We start from the raw sequence: 23,295 nt of genomic DNA, 5'->3' as shown, positions 1-23,295 counted from the left end.
GGTCCTAGACTCACCTACTATAGGAAACATCCTCTCTGTATGCACTCCATTTAGGCCTTTCAATATTCAATAGGTTTCAATGAGATCCCCCTCACTGCTCTGAACTCCAGCCAAGGTCAGGCCCAGAGCCATCAAAAGCTCTTTATACATTAACCTTTTCACTCCTGAAATTATTCTTGTGAACCTTCTGAGTCCTCTCCAATGCCAGCATATTTTTTTTGTTAGATGAGGGGCTCAAAATACTCCAGCCAAGGTCAGGCCCAGAGCCATCAAAAGCTCTTTATACATTAACCTTTTCACTCCTGAAATTATTCTTGTGAACCTTCTGAGTCCTCTCCAATGCCAGCATATTTTTTTTGTTAGATGAGGGGCTCAAAATACTCCACTGAGTTCACAATACTCCAAGTGCAGTCCTTTTACCCTTGCCATTTCTTAACTCAATCCATGTCAATCTATGTCATCCCTTTCTAATGTTTTAATATTATTTCTTAAAAACAGGGCCACACCAGCCCCTCTGCTTACTAACCCATCTTTCCAATACACTGTATATCCTTGGACATTTAACTCCCAATGGCAGCCATCCTTTGGCAAGTTTGACATCTCTGAAACTTAGCTAATCTGCAGCTGAATTTCAAGATCATCTATCTTATTTCTTTTGCTGCGTGCATTCAAATACAACACTTTCAGTCCAGTATTTGTTGCTTTCTGTTTTAACTGCACCCCCACCTCTATTGCCCTGTAACTAATCCCACTGGTTGTGATTATGCCTCACCTCCTGCCTGTCCTTTCTATCATCTCTGTTGCACGCTATCTTGATTTATTTGTTTTCCCCTTCCTTAGCCCTATCACTCCAGTTCCCATCCCCCTGCCTAAACTCTCCCTAACAGTTCTATTAAATCTGCCTGCTAGGATATTGGACCCCTTTGCATTCAGGTGTAACCCATCCTTTTTGGACCTCCCCCATAAGATGCCCCAATGATCCAAGAACCCGAAGCCCTGCCCCCTTCACCAGCCTCTCAGCCACACATTAATATGTCTGATCATGATATTCTTGCGCTCGTTAGCATGTGGCACAGGCAGCCATCCTAAGATTACTACCCTGGAGGTCCTGCTTTTCCTACCCAACTCCCTAAATTCTCTCTTCAGGATCTCCTCCCTTTTTCTACCTATGTCATTGGTACCAACGTGTACCAAGACTTCTGGCTGTTCACCCTCTCCTTTCAGAATACTCTGCACCTGATTCGAGACATCCCATACCCTGGCACCTGGGAGCAAACACACCATGCGGGTATTTCTATCAGTTTGTGAGAACCTCCTATCTGTTCCTCTCAGCCGACAAGGATATTGGTCTCCCTCAGGTTAGGTGTAATCCACCTTTTTGCAAAGGTCATACCTTCCCCAGAAGATATCCCAATGATCCAGAAACCCGAAACCTTCCCCCTTGAACCAGTTCCTCAGCAACTTTTTCATCTGTACTATCATACCCGGCTCCTGAATGGACAGACTCGTGTCTGCTTCTCCCAGGTCATGCCATACAAAACAACAACAAACTATCATCCTGTTCCTAACCTGACTAGCATGTGGCACTGGGATTAATCCTGCTCTTCAGACTCTTCCCACACTCACCGCAAAGACCTCTTCCGCCTTTCTACTTACGTCATTGGTGTCAACATGCATAATGACCACTGGCTGCTCACCTTCCCTTTTGAGAATATTCTGCAGCCACTCAGTCATCTTTGACTGACTGAGTCTTGATAAAGCGTCTTGACCCGTAACATGGACTATTTATTCATGCCACAGAGGCTCACAGGATCTATTCCAGGATGCCATGGGAAGCAGTGGAGAAGACTATTCCCTTGTTTGTTAGGAAGTGGTCCCTAATGAAGGATCTTGGCCCAAAATATATGCACAATTTCTTTCCATAGATGTTGCCTGACCTGTTGAGTTCCTCAAGCATTTTGTGTGTGTTTCTCTGATTTCCAGCATCTAAAGAATCTCTTTTCTTTCAGATACTACTGGGTCTCTGTTCCTTTATTCAAAAATGGTATTACTGGTGAGCTTTACATCAACAATAAGGAAATTATCAGAAAAGATTTCTAAGGGACAGGATTTCACTTGGAAGAGCAGGGAGCAAATGGGGGAAGCATGGCCTTGTACAGGGGAAATGTTGAATCATATATCTGACTGAATTTGACGAGACAACTGAGGAAATTTTATGGAGGCAGGACAATCAAAATGGTACATATAGACTTTAACAAGGCTTTTGGCAAGGATCCATACAAGTTTAAACCACACTGTATCTGAAACTGTCTTGATTGTCTGAGGATACAAAAGGACATAGAAAGGGTGAGAAGTTGAGGTGAGTGGTGGAAGATAAAATGTAATCCATGTGCAGAAGAAGACCACTGGGATATTAGCTGGATTAGAAGGCTTTAGTTACAAGGAGAAATAGGATAGGCTGGGTTTGTACTCTAAGAAGTCCAAGAGGCTGAGGGATAACCTAATAAATATCGATAAAAGCATTAGGATAATAGGTAGGATAGATAGCCAGAGTATTCTCCTCAAATGGAAGAACCTAAAACTAAAGGGCTTAGGTTTAAGATGAGAGGGGCAAAATTTAAGTGATCTTGACAGCCCAGCTTTTCCACGTAGCAAGTCGTTATATGAAATGAGCTGCCAGAGTTGTAGAATCACCAAGTCATGGAACTCTATAGCATAGAAACAGGCCTTTTGGCCCATCTGGTCTGTGCTGAAGTACTGATCTATCTTGTTCCATCCACCTGCACCAAGACCATAGCCCTCCATACTCCTGCCATCTATGTACCTATCCAAATTTCTCTTAAATGTTGAAATAAAACGTACTTCCACTGGCGGCTCGTTCCACACCCACCACCCTCTGAATGAAAAAGTCCCCCTCATGTTCCCCTTAAACAGTTCACTTTTCACCCTTAACCCATGACCTCCAGTCCTAGTCTTGCACAAGAAGAAGAAAGAAGAAAGTCCATAACTCTGAGTGGAGTTATGGGGACACCATCATGATGGTGTTTTTTTAGCAGGCTTTCTTGTTTTTACGAGGCTGAGCTGCTAGCTCAATGCTCAACCCAGCAGGGATGGAAGCGTATAAAGGAGCTAGCTGGATTCGAACTCTTGAACCTTCGCTCCAAAGTCCAGTGCTGATGCCACTACGTCACCAGCCAGTCAGTGGAAAAAGCCTGTAAGCATTTACCCTTACCATACCTCTCAATTTCGTATAACTCTATCAAATCTTCCCTTAATCTTTATGTCCCAGGGAATAGTCCTAATCCATTCAACCTTTCCCTTTAACCCAGATCCTCAAATCTTGGCAGCATACTCCAAATTAGGCCTCTCTAACATCTTATACAACTTCAACATAACATCTCCAAGCCCTCCAACTCAATACTTTGATTCATGAAGGCAAATATGCCAAAAACTCTCTTTACGATCATATCTACAGTGGTTGGCAAGACAAAGGAGCTCATTATTAAGGATGAAGTTTTGGGAACTTGGAGGCACACAAAGAAATAGGCCTAAGAAAGCATATTTCCTCTCAAAGAGAAATCTAGCCTGAGAAATCTGTTGGAATTCTTTGAGGAAATTACAGGCAGGATGGCCAAAGGAAAGTCAATGGATGCTGTTTACTTGGATTTTCAGAAGGCCTTTAATTTTTTATCATACACGAGGCTGCTGAACAAGGTAAGAGCACATAGTATTATAGGAAAGATGCTGGCATGGATAGATTAGCTGACTAGCAGGAGGCAAATAGTGGGAACAATGGAGGCCTTTTCTGGTTGGCTGCTGGTGTTCTGCAAGGGATTGGATGATTCAGTGATTTGGATGAAGGAATTGATGGCTTTGTGGCCAAGTTTGCAGACAATATGAAGATAAGTGGAGGGGCAGATATTGTTGAGGAAGCAGGGAGTTTGCAGAAGGACTAAGACATATTGAGAGAATGGGCAAATAAGCGGCAGATGGAATATCGTATGGTAGGGAAGTGTATGGGTAGGCAGAAAAAATAAAGGTGCAGACTATTTTCTAAATGGGGAGAAAATTCAAAATTCAGATGTGCAAAAAGACTTGTGAGCCCTTGTGTAAGATTCCTCAAAGGTTAACTTGCAGACTGAGTTGGTGGTAAGGAATGCAAATCCAAGGTTAGCATTCATTTTGAGAGATCTAATATGCAAGGAGCAAGGATGTAATACTGAGGCTTCATAAGAAATTGGTTAGATGAGACTTGGAGGATTGTGAACAGCATCAGGCCTATTATCTAGGAAAAGATGCACTGGCTGTGAGGTTGACAAGAATGATTCTAAGAAGGAAAGGGTTAATACGAGGAGCATTTGATGCTTCTGGACATGTATTCACTGGAGTTTAGAACAATGGTGGTGGTGGTGATTGGGGGGGGGGGGGGGTTGTTGGTGGAAGCTCACTGAAACCTATCAAATGTTGACAGCATGTGGGAAGGATGTTTCCTATAGTGGGAGAGTCCAGGACCAGAGAACACAGCCTCAGAATACGATGGCTTCAATTTAGAAGAGATATGAGGAGGAATTTCTTTATCCAGAGTATGGTGAATCCGTGGAATTCATTGCCACAGATGGTTGCGGAGGCCAAGTCATCATGTATAATTAAAGCAGAAGTTCAAAGACTCTTGTATAATCACGGCATCAAAGGTTACAGGTGTTGGCGCCTGAAGGTCACTGGTTTGAGCCTCAGCTGAGGCAGCGTGTTTGTGTCCTTGAGCAAGGCACTTAACAACACATTGGTCTGCGATGACACCGGTGCCAAGCTGCATGGTTCCTAGTGCCCTTCCCTTGGACAACATCCGGTGGCATGGAGAGGGGAAGGCTTGCAGCTTGGGCAACTGCTGGTCTCCCATACAACCCTGCCTAGGCCTGCGCCCTGGAAAAACCTTCCAAGGCGCAAATCCATGGTCTCATGAGACTAACGGATGCCTATATAAAGGTTACAGGCAGAAGGACGAAGAATGGGGTTGAGAGAGATAATAAATCAGCCATAATGGAATGGTAGATCAGATTCAATAAGCCAAATGGCATACCTCTGCTCCTATGTCTTATGGTCTTACTTGTGATGCCACTTTCAAGGAACGATGGATCTGTATTCCCAGATCCTGATGTTCTACCACACTCTTCAATGCCCTACCGCTCAATGTGCAGGTCTTACCCTGATTTGTCTACCCAAAGTGTAACATCTCACACTTAAATTTCACCTGTCAACTTTCATCTCTTTTTCCAGCTGGTCCAGATCCCGCTCCAAGTTTGATATCCTTCCTGACTGTGTACTGCATCCCAATCTTGGTGTCATCCGCAAATTTGCTGATATAGTTTATGTTATCATCCAGAACATTGATATAAATAAGTAACAACAATAGATCTAGCACAGATCCTTGTGGCACACCACTAGGTCACAGGCCTCTAGTCAGAGAGGCAACATCTACTACTACCGCTCTCCAACTCCTTCTACAAAGCCAATGTCTAATTCAATTTACTTCCTCATCCAGAATGACAAGTGACTGTACCTTCTTAACCAACCTCCCATGGGGGACCTTGTCAAAGGCCTTGCTAAATTCCATGTAGATAACATCCACTGTTTTTTCTTCAACATTCCTAGTAACTTCCTCAAAAAACTAAGATTGGTAGACATGACCTACCATGGACAAAACCATGTTGACTATTCCTGAACAGTCCCTGTCCATCCAGAATACTGAATATCTGGTCCCTTAGAATAACTTATCCACTACTGAGGTCAGGTTCACCAGCCTATAATTTCCTGACTTATTCTTAGAGCCTTTTTAAACATTAGCTATCGTCCAATCCTCCAGCACCTTACCAAATCCTGCCAGCTATAGCTTTCTGTATTCACACCTTTTAAATAAGTTATCTTTTTCATGCTTTCTTCTAAAGGCTTACCATAAAATTAAACCTTTTACTTTCTCTAAAACAAACATTAAGTTACACTAGCAACCCAATTTTTCCGAGCACTATTTCCGCGAACTATGTCCATTATTAATTATTTATATTAAGTTTCTGGTAACTTCTTTGTCCTCATCACATACTGCTAATTTTCATCACATTTATATTCTGTGTGTGTATGCCTTTGACAAAAATAAATTTGAACTACTGAACCCTAGAAATAGTAGACATCTGCCTTTCATCTTAGGACTTAGTGCAAAGCAAAAGAAACAAAATCTATTGTGCATGTAGATAATGAACACATTGAAAACGTGTACCTCCACACATTCGTTCAGAAGCATTACCACAGTGTCAGTAGGGGTGATATTGATGGTCTTCAGCTCAATAAGATTGTCTAATGAGTTCCCACCTAAAACAAAAGAGTCAAGATTTGACTTGAATTATCTTCCATAGACAAAAATGAGCGTGAGCAAATGCACTGGTGTACTTAACTTACCAGAGACCACAACTAATGAAGGCATATAACTACTATCAGCAGGATCCACAACCATCTTAAGTCTATGAACAAGGACATCTGGAAAAATCTCCAGTCGAATCCAGTGCTAGTAAAATACAATGCACAGTTAAGAGAACAGATTTGTCACCAAAGATGTCGATTATGTTACTTTTCAGAGCAAACTCCCACAAAATCTAATCAGAAATGCAACAAAATAGAATGCACAAAGAAATCCAGATCATCTATTTAATCAAAACAGCCACAAGCATCAGTTCCATGTAGATCACCCCAATCTCAATAGATACATTCACCAAGCTTCACCATTTATCAGTCTTAAGATTTGCAATTTAACCAGCCTGAGAAATAGTATTTTCTCCTTCGAGTTAGTAGTGTGGGGATGCAAGAGAAACTTAATTTCATATTCAATCAGCAGCTTATTATCCATAACCCATGTGCTGCTTTCATACAACTGCCAAGGATGGCAAGAATTAATATCATCAACTTAAAAACCCCAAAATGCTCATCTTCCTTGACAAACAGTAACAGATATCTGTAAGGTTGGATTGCAAAATAACTTGGAATGGGCATACACATTAGTAATATCAGAACAACCAAATTGATAAAAAATACACAGAAAATGATGCAGAAGTCTTGAACTGTTCAGAATAGAAAGTTCACCAATGCCTCACATCTTACATTCAGGCCAAATGTGAACCAAGCAACTCAAAGTATGAATCAGATACCTTCAAAAGAAAACCCAATTCATAAAACCCATTTGATTTGTCTCATCTTCTGTCCGTGTACAAGTCTCCTGAAATTTAACGAACCTCAGATTTAAAGTGTATAGTCATCTGCATCAAATGCGGAGTCTGAAAGCAACTTGATACTTTCACTGTTGAGTCTTTCACAAAATGCAACATTCCTGTGAAGCTACCAACAGTGAAACCTTCAAAATGGCCCAGTTAAGCCCTAGATTGCCCTTGCATTAGCTATATACCCTTGCTTTACATGGAAAATGCAAATAAAGACTATTGATTCATCACTGGTCTATTTAACTGAGTTAGGTTAAATACACTTAAAACCTACCAAACCTGAAGCTCCCTGCAAGGAGAAATATAAAGCATTTGATTGAGGAAATATATGGAAACATAACTTAGACTCAGTTTATTTGAAAGAAAAAAGCTCAACTAATGCAACGGCAGATGTAAAAGTTCGGCAGAAACAAAAAGAACAGTGGTTGATCCTTAAAACGTGACAAACAAACATACAAACTAATCAACTCAGTCACTTCTCACTTACTTTCCCTTGTGAGCCTGATGACTGCCAACATTGCCCAGAGCCATCAATTAGGCGGGAAGCTTGACTGACAGACGATGAGACTCCAAAGTTTTTCACAACTCTTGACCAATCATCTAACAGCATTCCTCTCTGGCAGCTGTATCGCTTTTTCTGCTGCTTTCCCGAACGCCCACAGAATACAGGTGTTTGTCCTTTAAATAGATATAGAAATTATTCCTAAAATGCTATTTTAAAATCCATTTTTTTTAAAAAGCATTCAAAATTTTTTGCTCCAGATTCAAGCATTTGCAATTTCTTGTGCCTCCATTTCATAATCCTGCTCAGTGGATAGAAAGACAAAAATCAAAGAAACAAATGCATGTTCTTATGGTCTTTGTACTTAAAATCTTCAAGACCCCAAATGGAACATAATGTACAGAATTGAAAATATGAAAGAAAATTAATTAAAGTCTTAATCATTTTAACACCTCATTGTCCGTCCAGGTCACCTCCAACCTGATAGCATGAACATTGATTTCTCCTTCCACTCCTTTTTCCCCCTCCCCCTTCTACGCCACACTCTGGTCTCCTGCCCCTTCTCCTCACCTGCCTATCACCTCCCCTGATGCCCCTTCTCCTTCCAATGATTCACTCTCCTGGCCTCTCAGATTCCATCTTCTTAAGCCTTCTACCTTCCGCATCCACCAGGTTTCACCTATCACCTTCCAGCTAGCTCTCCTTCCCCCTTCCCCATCCCTTTATTCTGGCATCTTCCCCCTTCCTTTCCAGTCCTGAAGGGTCTTGGGCTGAACCGTCAACTGTATATTCATTTCCATAAATGCTGTCTGACCGGCTGAGTTTCTCAACCGTTTTGTGCATGTTACCCTAGATTTTCAGCTTCTACAGAATATTTTGTGCCTATAATTTTACTCAAGTAGTTACTTAAATTACAGAATGGGAAATATTTTACAAAGGATTATCTGGCACTCTTGAAACAGACTTCACAAAAACTTTGGGCTAAAATATACAAATGACAACTGGTAACAGCCATGTCATTTTTCCTTTATAGAATTAATGGGTCAGCATGGCCTGGTGGACTATGATTGGAATGTTTTGTAGTATTTTATTTTTAATTGCATCATACCCGGCTCATTAATTCTCCCGAAGGTATGTCTTGAATTGTGTTTCCTTGTCTTGAAACAGTTTTCACAGTAATCAAAATCATCACAGTTTCTGCACTTGAACCTGGGCCCATTCATTGGAAACATCTGGCAGCCATCACATCTGTTGAAAGGAAAAGAGATAAAGCCTACTTAAACCAAAAAAACATGATAACTAGGCTGAAAAACAAAGAAATATAAGCCAAAAGAGACCAGTTGACAACAATAGCAAGAACTTATTCAAAGGCATTATAGGACGATCAACATAATTTTTAAAGGAGATTATGCTAAATCTTGTAAGGGAAGATGTAAATTAAAGAGTGTGATCAATGATACAATAAAACACTTGATTAACAGGTAGATGATGAGTTATCAGAAGCCAGAATTCAAATCTTTTTGATTCAAAATAATGATCTCAAATACTGGAAGCAAAATAATCTAAATTTGTCTCAGTGTCAAGCAGGGTTGCAGACTTGGGTGAAAGAGAAGCAGCAATGGTAGAAGTGGTGATAGAAGAAAACTTTAGAACAGGTTTTCCCTTCCAAGATGATTCTAAAATAACAAAAATGCAAGATGTTGTGTAAAGCAACAGCAGTAATAGAAACAAGGTGGAACATTGGGTGCAGGGTGCAGGGTGCGGGCAAGGATAAGGGAAGAGGCCAGTGAGAAATGCAGAGGTACTACTAAACGGAACTCATTTACTTCCACGAGAAATTCTCTCTCGATTTCAAACTAAATCCATCCCATTTCCTCTCAGATCTCATAATTGCAATAAATACTATGAAACTTTGCAAAGATTAAATGAAAAGATTCAATAAAATTCAAGATTCCTACTTTGTGTGATGCATTTTGCATACTACATTTTGTGTAAAGGAACCAGAATGCATACTAAACCATTTATAAAAGTGAGAGAAGTTAAGTTCCTTATGTCAGTATCTTTACAATAGAAAACAAAAATTAATTCATTATTTCAGAGGAAAAATATGCAAAAAAATAGGGAGCAAAACAGCCAATTTCATCATTTTATTAAATTTCTTACGTGACTCTTGGATGAATGCTGGGTACTAATTCCATTTCAGATAACAAGCCAGTCCAGTGAGACTGCTGAGGAAAATCAACGATAACATCCTTCCCATTAGCACTAAATGCTGAAAGAATTAAAATTCAAATGCAAAATGAAGATACTTTAAGATTATAAATAACCACCATAACAGATTCAGGCTAAGATATACTAGTCCTTAAATGAAGAAAATAATCAGTTTTCAATTCATTTTAATCTTGCTCTGCGCATTAAGAATTATTCAGTTATTTATTGCTCATTTTGTTATTCATTAAAGTAAAACAAGTATTTCTCATCTGCTTAAAAAATGTACACCAGAAATGTATTAATTTAAATTGATTAACATTGGGATAACATTGTCTCTAAAAACAAAAATTATTTCAATCTTAACTGTTACAACAAAATTTTGCTCTGCATTTAGTTTACACCATTATGTAAAATTGCAAGTTTTCTACCAAATCACAAACATAATGTACAAATAATACAGACTTCTTTACCTAAAATAATGTGTTAAAAATTTCTCATATAAAACTCTGATTTATGTATTCACGATAGTGTTTAAACAATAGTTTATTATAAATCAAAATGGAGCATAATATTTTGCACAGACGACCTTGTATTTTGTATGAATGCATTCTTAGAAAACTATCCATTTAAGAAAATCATATTTCTTTTGAACCCCTCATTATTGGTGGTGATGATATGGAATATTAATCTCTCAATGATAGTGCTGCTGCTGCTGCTAGTTCACAGTGGGGGACCACTTAAGTAATTGCCTTCTCAGTTTCCAAATCAATCTCTTAAGTGACCAACAGCTACCATTGGTGTCACAAATGAACGTAGATGCTCTCTACCTTCCAACCTTCAGTTTGAATGGTCACATACACATTTAAACATATATTAAATATAGGCATGATAGTTTTATAATCCAACTCAAACCAAATAACAATTGTTATTTGGCTTAAAACTTGTGTTGGAACCATTCTTCATTTTATTAATACAGTTAAGCTATTGGGTATTTTATTTTTGTGGATCTCAAAATGCAAAGCTGTATAAAAATGTTCTTTTAATTACATTATACAATTGGGTATTTCATTTTTTTCGCTGTTTGTTTTTCAGTTGATTAAGTTAGGCTTGCTGAATTAGCCGATTGGATGTTTTGTTAATATTTTTTTCAAGAGAGTGCAAGAAAAGAACAGGGGAGCCATTTTTTCTAGGGAGAGCATGGGATCGAAGAATGGAAACAGATAACAAACATAGCAAAAGAACATGGTGAAACATTCACAGAACCCATTTGGAAGGACAGATACTGCTATCAGAGAATCCTCATTTAGACAATAGTCTCATAGAGAATGTGCAGATAACTTTTAGTTAACTAATTACCACACGACATCAGTGAAAGCTCAACACCTTTATCCTTGACATGTTGTGGGTATTTATTTCTGTTTCGCTTGGACCAAGTCTTCAAGCAAAATGATGCATCAATGAGCTCCAACAATTATAGACTAATATTTTTATATATGTGACGGGCACTTTTCATTATTTGTATTATATAGCATTATTGTATTTGTTATAGCTTAAAATATTTTGTCAATATAATTTTGATCAAAGTTTATACTGGTGTGAGTTAAATTATCGCTTTCTGGCGAATGGTAAATTCGCATAGGTGTGTTGGTTCATACAAGTAACTGCCTGCATTTTCCCTTAAGAGGCCCATTCAAACATTTATGGTTGTGTATACCTGAATCATATTTACCTTAGACATGTTTATTTATTGGAAATTACCTTTTCGTTGTTATTTCTGTGCATTGTCAAGTTATGTTGCTGTTAGCTTGTATTCACAGTAATAGCTAATTCGGTACAAGCCTACGGTGACGGGGTTACATGCGTATATAAACTTGATTCTTTTTCAGACTTCTTGAGGATAAATAACATGGAAAACTCTTGAGGAGAGTTGGGGGGGGGAAGAACTGCTGAGCAGAAAAATTGAGCGGCTAAGCTCAAGGCCATATTAACTGCTCAAGAATCAAGAAAATTAATATGAAAAATACTTAAATGGATAAAATTTGTTCCTTTTCCATTTGGTATAATTTTTCTCAACCACCTCCCCCTCCCCCACAACATAAATTCTTCAAGAGGAAATGTCATTCTATATCTGAGATTCTTGGCTACTAACATGAATTCTGCAAGAGCAAATTTCTGTAACCTAACAGCTGTAATGTGGAAGGTGGCCTGCTTTTTGATCTTATGTATCAACATTTTGAAGCGTGTATCCGTTGCTGCAAAATTGTATTGTACTTTGTACCAGCATTTCAAATCTTATTCAAAACAACACAGTCAACATGATTACATTTACCGAAACAGAAAGAAAAATGAGGATCATTTCTTTACCTTTAACAACACCAACACTTCTATGAGTAACTGATCCCCACTTGTACTTTGGAGTTGTAACTGAAGCCTTAACCCGCACTTTATCTGCAATTTTTATATGGGAAGTAGAATTCTGTGGGGGGAAGCCTGAGACAAAAGAAAATAAGCATGGTAATGCTGGTGGGTACTGCTTCAAATCTGGTAAGCTGGACTTCAAAACAAAAGCAGCAACTACTGCATAATATATGTGTGGTTCCGATTAGTATTATATTTACTTACCCAGTAATTCAACATGGATATATCTGACCCAGTACATGCCACCTTTTTGTTGCCAGTCACACTGCACATTCAAGTCATGCAAGCCATCTCGATCCAATTTTATTACTTTGCCCATATCTCCCTCGCAAACCTCTTCATAAGCTCTGCAGCATCGAACCATCATTCCCACCTGCAGCATCCAATAAAACAGAGCAAATTTAGACCAGTATCTCTTGCAACATTTTCCAATTAACCATGCTCAAACAATAGTTTCACAACATTTCAGTTAGAACATTATCCCACCTGTATGTTCTCCCTTATGTACACAGCGTAATCATCATTACTCAGAAAATCAGCGCGTTTCTTAAAAGTTTGGCTCTCGGTCACCACAGCAGCCCAAGGCTACAAAATAAGAACAGTATGTTGTAATGTTAACAGAAAACTCACATCAACTAAATGTCATTAAAATATGCTAAATATATTCGGTTTTAAAATTACATTGGATATAGTCACTTGAGAACCAATGACAGCACAAGCAGCCTCGACCTCTTCCACATCCTCCAGAATTTCTTCATCCGAATACTCGGAGAGAGTGCTCTCAGTATCAGAGATATCTGTGATCTGTACATCAGGATGATCCAACAGCCAACCAACCAATGCTTCAACTCCTTCAAAGTAGAAATCAAGACAACATTATTGAGGCCACACTTGGAAGATGGGTGTATATATAAACAAAATATTCTGCAAATGTTGGAAATCCAGAGTAGCACCCACTTGGAGTACCGTGCTCAACTCCCACTTGGAGCACCGTGCTCAACTCCCACTTGGACTATCGTGCTCAATTCTGGTCTCCTCACTACAGGAAGGACGTGGAAACATAGAAAGGGTGCAGAGGAGATTTACAAGGATGCTGCCTGGATCGGGGAGCATGCCTTATGAGAATAGGTTGAGTGAACTCAGCCTTTTCTCCTTGCAGCGACGGATGATGAGAGGTGACTTGATGGAGGTCTACAAGATAATGAGAGGCATTGATCATGTGGATAGTCAGAGGCTTTTCCCCAGGGCTGAAATGGCTAGCACGAGAGGGTATAGTTTTAAGGTGCTTGGAAGTAAGTACAGTGGAGATGTCAGGGGTAAGTTGTTTCGTTTGTGTGTTTTTTTTAAAAAACGCAGAGTGCTGAGTGTGTGGAATGGGCTGCTGGCGGCGGAAACGATAGTCTTTTAAGAGACTCCTGGATGGCTACATGGAGCTTAGAAAAATAGAGGGCTATGGGTAAAACCTAGGTAATTCTAAGGTAGGTACATGTCTGGCACAGCTCTGTGGGCTGAAGGGCCTTTATTGTGCTGTATGTTTTCTATATTTCTAAAATGCTGGAAGAGTCAAGCAGCATTTATGGAGGGGAATAAGCAGTTGACACTTCTCGTCAAGATCCCTGTGAAGGAAGGTCTCAGCCTGAAGCAGGGACTGCTTATTCCTCTCCATGGATAAACAAGAAATTCTGCAAACGCCAGAAATCTAGAGAAACACCTACTAAATTCTGGAGGAACTCAGCAGGTCAGGCAGCATCTATGGAAAGAAATAAATAGTTGATGCTTCGAGCCGAGACCCTTCATCAGGACTGGAAAGGAAGGAGAAAGAAGCCAGAATAAGAAAATGCAGGGGTGAAGCCGGGGGGGGGAGGAGGAGAATGTGTACAAAGTGATAGGTGAAGCCAGGTGGGTGAGGGAGGGGGAATGAAGTGAGAAGCTGGAAGGTGAGGGGTGGAAAAAGTAAAGGGCCGAAGAAGTATGAATCTGTTGGGAGGGGAGAGTGGATCATGGGAAAAAGGGAAGGAGGAACAACAACAGGGGAGGTGATAGGCAAGTGAGGAGAAGAGAAAAGGTAAGAGAGGAGCCAGAGTGGGGAACAGAAGAAGAGGGAAGGGGGAAGGAGTTAAAATTACTGGAAGTAAGAGAAATCAATGTTCACACCACCAGGTTGGAGACTACGCACATGGAATATGAGGTGTTGCTTCTCTGACCTGAAAGTGGCAGTAAAGAAGGGCACAGACCATCAGGTTGGAATGGGAGTAAGTTTTTGTATGTACGTGTTACTTCCCTCCTTAGACGCTGCCTGGTCTGCTGGGTTCCTCCAGCATTTTGTGCATGGAGTATTAAGTTCAGTTTTGGCTACCCTACTACAGAGAACATATCCTATTAAGCTGGGAGGAGTACAGAAAATGTTTGAGAGGATGATACCAGATCTTGAGGGAAGGATCAAACAGGCTTAGACTTTATTCCTTGGAGTATAGGAGACTTGGAAGACGAGCTAAAGATGGCACTAGAGGGCAACTTCTCCCAGTCCATCTGCAAGTTTAAATTCTTTCCTCTAATGCCTTTTCTTTTCAAGGTGGCTGGGTTCCTGTCGCAGTTTATGATCTACAGCTCCATTCAAACCGTGAGTCTTCAAAGCAATGGGTTCCCACTCTTGGAGCTTGCCAAGCAGCCTCGTATTGTTCATATCTCCAGGAGTGGCCAGGAAGATGTGCGCCCCTGTGGACAACCCGATTCCTCACTGGTGTTGCCGACGGAAGTATTGCGGGAGATCGGAACATCAAGATAACAGTGTGGTGGTCAGAGTGTCTCCCTCTTCCTCTCTCGCTGGTGAGAGAGTGTTAGCTGCCGATTCTCAAGTTGAATAAACTGGAAATAAAGCGACGCTGCAGATCGTAATATTGAAACAGCAAACTGTTGGGTCTCCCCTCTCGCTGTGGTAGGAGTGATACCTCTCTCTCTCTTGTTAGTGAGAAAGGACACGAGAGAAAATGAGAGAGAGAGCTCGCGAGAGAGAGAGCACAAGAGAGCGACTGTGGCATATTGAACTGTTGGGAAGAAGTGTGTTGTTGTTGTTGGGTTTTTTTATTACGGACTCTAGATCCTGGTCCATTTGGGGGCATGACGGGTTGTGGGAGGCTTTTACTTTTGCTGAGGTAGATGGGGTTTGGGGGTGAAGCTTTCTGCTGCACGTGTGTAGTAGGGGTAGGCTTTGGAGTTCTATTATTTTCTTGTCATTCATTCATTTGGGTTTTTCATCTGTTTCGTTGATGTCTGTAACAGTAAGAATCTCAGGTTGTATACTGTATACATTCTCCGATATTAAATGGAACCATTGAACGGTGATCATATAGAGGTATATAATATAATGAGAAGCAGTGATAGGGAGAATTAACACAGTCTTTTTCCTTGGGCAGGGGATATCAAGAACTACAGATCATTGTTTTGAGGTGAGAGTGGAAAGATTTAATTAAACCCAAAGGGCCACTCTTTCCACACAGAGGGTGGTTCACATATGGAAACAAGCTGCCAGATGACATGATTGAGGCAGGTACGACATTTAAAAGATATTTTCTTTAGACAGATATGGGTCAAATATCGCCAAATGGGCCAATCTTAGATGGGCATCTTGGTCAAAACATGGTGTGGTCAAAGAACCTGTTTCCATGCCATGTATTTCTACAACAATATATGGTAAACTGATTTTGGTACAAGTTTCTGATTGCAACAAAAAGGCATCAGAGAAACCCTACAAATTAGTCTATTCATTTACCCGGTTTTTAAAATTCCTGGTAAGATGGCAGCATGCGTGAACTTAGCAGCCTCTCGGGGGCCAACCAAAGGTGCTTTTTCCCTTGTAAAATTTCTTTTTTTATGATCCAAAGACAATTCTGCTCCAAGAACTTCAAGTACTGCAGGACTACTCCATCAGTGAACAGCTCATTGATCGGGTGTCAGAGAAGGAGCCAGTCAGAATTTCAGGAAAGGAGGTGGTTGGGATGTCAGAGGAACCGACCTGGCTGCAGGGGATTGCTGCCTGCTACTCGGAAGCATCGAAGTTGGTGCAATATAACCATGGGAGATTGCCTTGGATATTCCACGAGCAATCACAAGACTCTGTTGGACAGTAATAATGTAAGTTGCCGCAGGCCTGTTATCCTTGTCTAGTGCAGGGATAGATGCCGTGGGAGCTGTGTAGCCTTGGGCTTGCTTGCTGATGCACACCTGGAGAGAAGACCTGGAAGCTTTATAGCATGATCTCCGCGTTCAGCTGGGGCCTGGCCTCCCATTGGTGCTGCCCTCACATGTTTGAGCAGTGGAATGACAGGCTGAATTGTGGGCATCTGCACACTGCTGGGAAACTGTATCATCAGTAGCTGGACTTCGTTGTTCAGGAACTTAGACTATATACGTTTTTTTCCGAGTGAATATGCTTCGTTACTTGCTATTTTAATTGTTTGCTTGCTATTTTAAATGTTTTGCAACTTAACCCCAGAGGAACGCTATCTTGTTCTGCTGGTATCTATATATAGTTTGAATGATAATTAAAACTGATTTGATTTATTCGAAGATTGTGCTTTCTGTGTAGTACTTTCTTAGCCAGCTCCAGAATTGAATACTTAGTTCAAAAGAGAAGAATATATTATCTGCAAAATGACATGGAAGTACTGAAGTCTGAATATTGCAGCTTTCTTACCTGGCAATCCTGAAGCATTTCCAGAGATTCCTGTGAGAGATTTTAGTGCAAACTCGATATTTTTCCGTCCAAAGCCCATTTCCATTAGCTGAGCCACAATGGGCAAAGGTGGAGGGGGAGAAGGTTTTCGCTTCTTGTGTTTTATTGATCGCACAGGCTGTACTGTAACAGGCGTCGTAGCTTCACTTGAACTGCTATCATCAAATACCGGTATACATGGTTGTGTGGATTCCACTGCTAAGAACTGACAAACAGCAAGAGCTGCAGCCTAGGAAAAACATATCATAAAGATGATAATTAGCATAAACATCACACAAAAAGTACATAAAAAAACATGATTTAACCTTTTTCTTTGATATGGACAATTATTGCATGAGCTCAAGGAATGTTTATTTTTCAGTTTCTCAATTGCATCAACGAGATGCTCACCAAAACAAGCCATTCCAAACATGAAGTCTAATATCTGCAGCTAGGTGAATAGTCCAAAATGCCACTTCCTTCAGCTTTTAGAGTTATGCAGAAGTTAAACATGTGCAATGTAAGCAGTGCTGAGAATAAGGCTGAAAACTCACGGTTTTAATTTTAAAATTATGAGGGGTAGACTCCAGCAACCTGTCAACTTTATCAGAGGTGAGCAAGACGAGAGGACAAAGGGATTTAGAGGGGAATTGAGGCAACTTTTGCTTAACCCCAGAGACTGACAAGTACCTAGAAATAAATTGTCAGGGAGAATGGTAGAAGCAGAGTTGCAATTAAGAGTCTAGCTAAGTAACTGAATCACATGTAAAGAAGACTCCAAGCCAACTGCTGAAATATCAGATCAACAGACATGGCTGCCTAGCTCAGCATAGGTGTGATGGGCTGTGTAGCCCATTTCCATGGTGTATGAGTTTATGATTCACTTTCAATGAATGCCATTATAAGTGGCCATTCAGTGACGCGTTACATCCCTCAGTTCTTCTTTGTAATGTACAGCCCATCCTGTACTTCATTGCTCCTGGAGCTTTCACGTCTTCTTGGAGTTGGTTTATTACTTTCACATGTACCAAGATATAGTGAAAAACTTGTCTTGATTGCTGATCATACAGATCAAATCATTACGCAGTGCAGTGAGCGAGAACAAGGTAAAACAGCTATGGAGAATAAAGTGCAAAAGCTACAGAGAAAGTGCAGTGCAGATAAACAATGAAGGGTCATAACAAGGTAGATAATGAGATTCTTAGAATCTAGGCAGCTTGTGTGTTACATAAAGGGTCTGTTCCTGAGAATTATCTGTAAATCCATTTTCTCACAAGTCACAAATGTCAGGTTTCATACCACATCTACCTACACACACTTGCTATAAGTCTTCCCTTTCATTTATCACCCCCCCCCCATAATTAAACTAATAAAATGTATTCTTTATACATTTATTAAGACCATAACACTTAATGAATATTAGTAGCTTGAAACTATTTTTAAATGTATGGGAGAATTTGCATAAATGCAGACTTCCTTGGGTCAGGTTATTCATAACTCTAGGAGTTCACAGGGCAAACACTTTCCACTGTTTTTCACATTTGCTTTGTATGAACACTTTTTAAAAATTCCTTTTGAAGAAAATGTCATGCTCGAGGAGGCAGGGCAAGACCCAAAAGGCCCATGTATTTCTTGCTTCAACATCTCCTTCAATTATTTTTCTCCAAGTACTAGTCTCTTGGCCCCATTAACAATGCACGTTCCAGTGCTAAATTAAGTATAAATAAAATTGAAGAAGAACAGTCCCTTCACAAGGTTGAAGGGTTTGGAGTGGATCCAAAGACTGAGACAGCAGAAAAGGAAACTAGTTGCAGAACTACATTAATAAAACTAGAGAGAAGTTTCCGTCTACTTTGAGGATTCATTCATTGAGAATCAACATTTCTCACAAACAATCTGAAAGTGGAACAGCTAAAACTCACTGATAAAGTGTTATATAACTTTAACAGATTACGCAGAAACGACACATTTATCTGAGCAGTTTAGACATGGGTATCTTGCTTGGGCTATATTCTGAATGATTCTGTATTCTGAATACTGCTGTATTGATTTAAAGAGAAGGGGAAATATCTTAAGCACATTCTTCATGCACCAAATTTATACAATGTTTGTAGGGCTGATATTGTATTTTGGAAAATTTAGGTGTTAAGTCCAAATGCTGCTCTGGTCCAGTGAGAGTGGAACAATTTTCTGAAAATAGTCCATTCGCTTGTTTCTTTAAATGGATGCTCCAGAAGTAAATTAACAACAAAGGTTACCAATAACTAACTTTTGAAATAAAGAACCTTCAGAGCAACAGAAACTGCTACTACAATTCTTTGTGTAGCAACTCACCCAAGTAACTGAAAATATGATAACTAGCCGGACTTTTATTTAACAAAAAACTCACTTGCCTAGGAAGTGCTTCAGATTAGCTTACTCATTTTAAAAAAAGTATGTTTAAGGAAAGCTTAAAGAAAGAAAAACAAACAACAAACCTCAAGCTCTGATCTATCGAACACAGCTTTCACTGGAGATGGTTGGGTTGCTGCACTCAGCAGTTGCTGTAGTAAGATCAGAGGGGGTTGTGGTCCCTCAGGTGAAAAATCTGCGATGTCAGGAGAGGAAACTGTTGCATCCTCTGAAAGTGAAGACACAAAGCGGTATAATAATAAGCAACAGATACAATGGGTACAAAAATACATGCACTACTTAGCTTGCCACTTGGATGGTTCAGATTCCAGCAAATCATGCACTTGCTCTGCTGCAAACATCAGAGCTGAAAACTGCAGAGCCAACTTTTATAATGGCTGAGAAAGCATCATAATCCAAGCAATAGATTCTAACTTCAGGACATAAATCTCATGTTGATTAAAGTTACTATAACATAATGTTGGCCATGATGGATTTAAAATTTGGAAGAAAACACTGAACTCAAATGGGTCGAGGACAGTCCTTGCTCCTGCCATGTGCCTGGATGGAGGCTGCCAGGTTGTGGCTGTTTTATATTAAGTGAGATGAAGTTGCTTTGGCTTTCTGTGTTTTAAAGTAAAAACAATGTTACTTCAAGTAAAATGCTGGACTAGAGATAATTTACAAACAAGAAGTCATTTGTGACTTTTTTTGATACAATATACCATGCAGGTTTGTGAATGTTGGGGTCTACACCTGCCTGGAGTGATTTGAGCTGGTTACCAAAGAGAACAAACAGCCTTAAATGATTCATTGTCACTTGCAGGGAAGAGGGCAACAAATGGATGCCGGTCTGGAGCAGAATCAATAAAAAGGTGTTAAAGGTCAGACACATGACTTACAGCCTATGACACTGGAATGCAATATTTAATTGGTTAGGAACGAATATAGTAGAGGACACTTTGGTGCTATCAGCGATAACTCTCTCAAGAGACCCACCATTGCAAGGAAGAACCCTCACACCAGGGACTGGGAGAAGAAAGGATCCATCATCTGGTCAACAGAGATCCCCTATTTTGATGTTATTAATTGGAATAATGGTCTGAGTGAGTGTTGGTACAGAGGGATCAGTAGAATTCATGTTCTAAGTGCGAGCTTTGATTAATTACAAGTTGCTTAGTGAAGCTTCCTAACCTAGTTCTGTTGGCAAATAGTCAACAATAAGCATTAACCATGGTACGTCAAAAACATGAGGAAAGCGTTAGCATTTGAGCAGGGGGCAGGGATTCACATCTCTGGATCACTGGGACCTCTTTTGGGGCAGGTGCGACCTGTACAAAAAGGACAGGTTGCACTTGAATCCGAGGGGGACCAATATCCTGGCGGGGAGGTTTGCTAAGGCTACTGGAGAGAGTTTAAACTAGAATTGTTGAGGAAGGGGGTGAGAACAGAACTGAAGAGATTGGGGAAGAGATGGTTGGCTCACAAACAGAGAAAGCCTGGAGACGGTGTGTGAGGGAGGATAGGCAGGTGATAGAGAAGGGATATGCTCAGACCGACGGTTTGAGATGTCTATTTTAATGCAAGGAGTATTGTGAACAAAGCAGATGAGCTTAAAGCATGGATCAGTATTTGGAGCTATGATGTGGTGGCCAATAGAGGGACATGGATGACTCAGGGACAGGAAAAGTTACTTCAAGTGCCAGGTTTTAGATGTTTCAGAAAGGACTGGGAGGGAGGCAAAAGAGGTGGGGGCATGGCACTGTTGATCAGAGATAGTATCATGGCTTCAGAAAAGGTGGACGTCACGGCAGATTGTCTACGGAGTTTCTGTGGGTGCAGGTTAGGACCAGGAAGGGGTCAATAACTGTACTGGGTGTTTTTTTATGCACCACCAAATAGTAACAAGGATATCGAGGAGCAGGTAGGAAAACAGATCCTGGAAAGATGTAATAATAACAGAGTTGCCATGGTGGAAGACTTTAATTTCCCATATATCGATTGGCATCTCCCTAGAGCAAGAGGTTTAGATGGAGTGGAGTGTGTTAGATGTGTTCAGTAAGGTTTCTTGACACAGGAGTTTGTGGAAGCAGAGTCCTGGGCTTTGGCTAAGTGGGCTTCGGCGTAAGGGGACTTCGGTAAGCCTGTGTGATTGCTCGCTGAGGGGAAGAAGGTAAGGTCGCTAGGTGCTTTTTAGACTTATTCTATCAATCCAGTTCAGGTATGGGGGAGACAGTCAGAGCAGTGGTGTGCTCCGTATGCAGTATGTGGGAAGTCAAGGTCAACACAGTTGTCCCTGATGACCACACCTGCAAAAGGTGCATCCAGCTGCAGCTCCTATCAGCCCGAGTTAGAGTTGGAGCGAGAGCTGGATGAACTATGGATCATTCGGGAGGCAGAGGCAGAGGCAGAGATAGATAGGAGTTATCAGGAGGTAGTCACACCAAAAATCCAAGAAGTAGGCAGATGGGTGACGGTCCAGAGAGGCAGGGGGAGCAGGCAGAGAGAGTAGAGCATGCCAGCGGCCATTCCCATTAACAATAAGTATACCGTACTGGATACTGTTGATGTGGATGACCTACCAGGAATGAGTTGTAGTGGTCCTGCCTCTGGCATAGAGGTTGAACCCTCAACTAGGAAGGGGAGGAGGGAAGAGAGCGATAGTTTTAGGGGATTCTATAGTCAGGGGGGCAGATCGGGAGTCTCGGATGGTATGTTGCCTCCCTGGTGCCAGGGTCCGGGACATCTCAGATCGGGTGCAGGCTATTCTTGAGAACGAGGGCATGAACCCAGATGTAGTGGTCCATGTAGGGACCAACGATGTAGGTAAGGTGAGTGAGGGGTTCCTGCTTAGAGAGTTCAGGGAGTTAGGAGTGAAGCTGAAAGGCAGGACCTCCAGGGTGACAATCTCGGGATTGCTACCTGTGCCACGTGCGAGTGAGGCGAAGAATAGAATGATTATGCGCATTAATACGAGGCTGAGAGCATGGTGCAGGAAGGAAGGGTTCAGGTTTTTGGATAATTGGTCTTTGTTCCAGGGATGTTGGGATCTGTTTCAAAGGGACGGTCTACATCTGAACTGGAGGGGTACTAACATTCTTGCAGGAATGTTTGCCAGTGCTGCTCGGGGGGGTTTAAACTAGATGTGCAGGGGGCAGGGATCCAGAATACGAGAGAAGATGATATGATGAAGGATAAGGGACAGGTGGGGAATACACGTTTCCCAAATATTAACTGTGTAAAGGAGAAAGGTGAGACAGAACATGTGTTGGAAAAGTTACATGTACAGAGGGTTGGTCAGAAGGAGCATGGGGTTAAATGTGTAGAAGGTTTGGGTGATCTTGAGAAGGTCATCAAAATTCAAGGTGCAATTAGCCTGATGGAAGTTCAAGGAGCTGGGTTAGGTACAATAGACAGTGTTTTAAGCAAAGAGAGGAGGAATGGGAAGAATTCTATACTTGAATGCGCGTAGTGTCAGAAATCTAAGACAGATGAGCTTGAAGCTCAGATGAAAATGGGGAACTACGATATTGTTGGGATAACGGAGACATGGCTGCAAAGGGATCAGGCCTGGGAATTGAGTGTACCAGGGTATATGTGCTATCGTAGAGACAGAAATATGGGAAGAGGGGGTGGGGTGGCCCTGTTGGTGAGGAATGAGATCCAGTCCTTAGCAAGGGGTGACTTAGGAACAGGGGAAGTAGAGTCTGTGTGGATTGAGCTGAGGAACAGTAAGGGTAAAAAGACCCTAATGGGTGTTGTGTACAGGCCCCCAAACAGTAGCATGGATATTGGGTACAAGT

General features: G+C 41.0%; 1 protein-coding gene across 7 annotated transcripts in view; it reads right to left on the bottom strand.

Moving 5' to 3' along the window:
• The window catches only part of herc2 (HECT and RLD domain containing E3 ubiquitin protein ligase 2), a 242,326-nt gene that overhangs the window by 81,158 nt on the left and 137,873 nt on the right, over positions 1-23,295 (bottom strand). For all 7 annotated transcript variants that reach the window (XM_059963844.1, XM_059963845.1, XM_059963846.1 and 4 more), the window contains exons 45-55: positions 19,579-19,721; positions 17,084-17,351; positions 13,072-13,241; positions 12,877-12,975; positions 12,595-12,763; positions 12,337-12,462; positions 9,925-10,033; positions 8,870-9,009; positions 7,747-7,937; positions 6,448-6,553; positions 6,269-6,360 (exon numbers count right to left, since the gene is read on the bottom strand). In XM_059963844.1, coding sequence (XP_059819827.1) covers positions 6,269-6,360; positions 6,448-6,553; positions 7,747-7,937; positions 8,870-9,009; positions 9,925-10,033; positions 12,337-12,462; positions 12,595-12,763; positions 12,877-12,975; positions 13,072-13,241; positions 17,084-17,351; positions 19,579-19,721 — 1,613 coding nt within the window. The remainder of the gene's footprint in view (positions 1-6,268; positions 6,361-6,447; positions 6,554-7,746; positions 7,938-8,869; positions 9,010-9,924; positions 10,034-12,336; positions 12,463-12,594; positions 12,764-12,876; positions 12,976-13,071; positions 13,242-17,083; positions 17,352-19,578; positions 19,722-23,295) is intronic.

The sequence above is a fragment of the Hypanus sabinus genome, chromosome 3, assembly GCF_030144855.1.
Source record: "Hypanus sabinus isolate sHypSab1 chromosome 3, sHypSab1.hap1, whole genome shotgun sequence".
Taxonomy (NCBI): Eukaryota; Metazoa; Chordata; class Chondrichthyes; order Myliobatiformes; family Dasyatidae; genus Hypanus; species Hypanus sabinus.
This window is presented reverse-complemented; position numbering and strand designations above follow the sequence as displayed.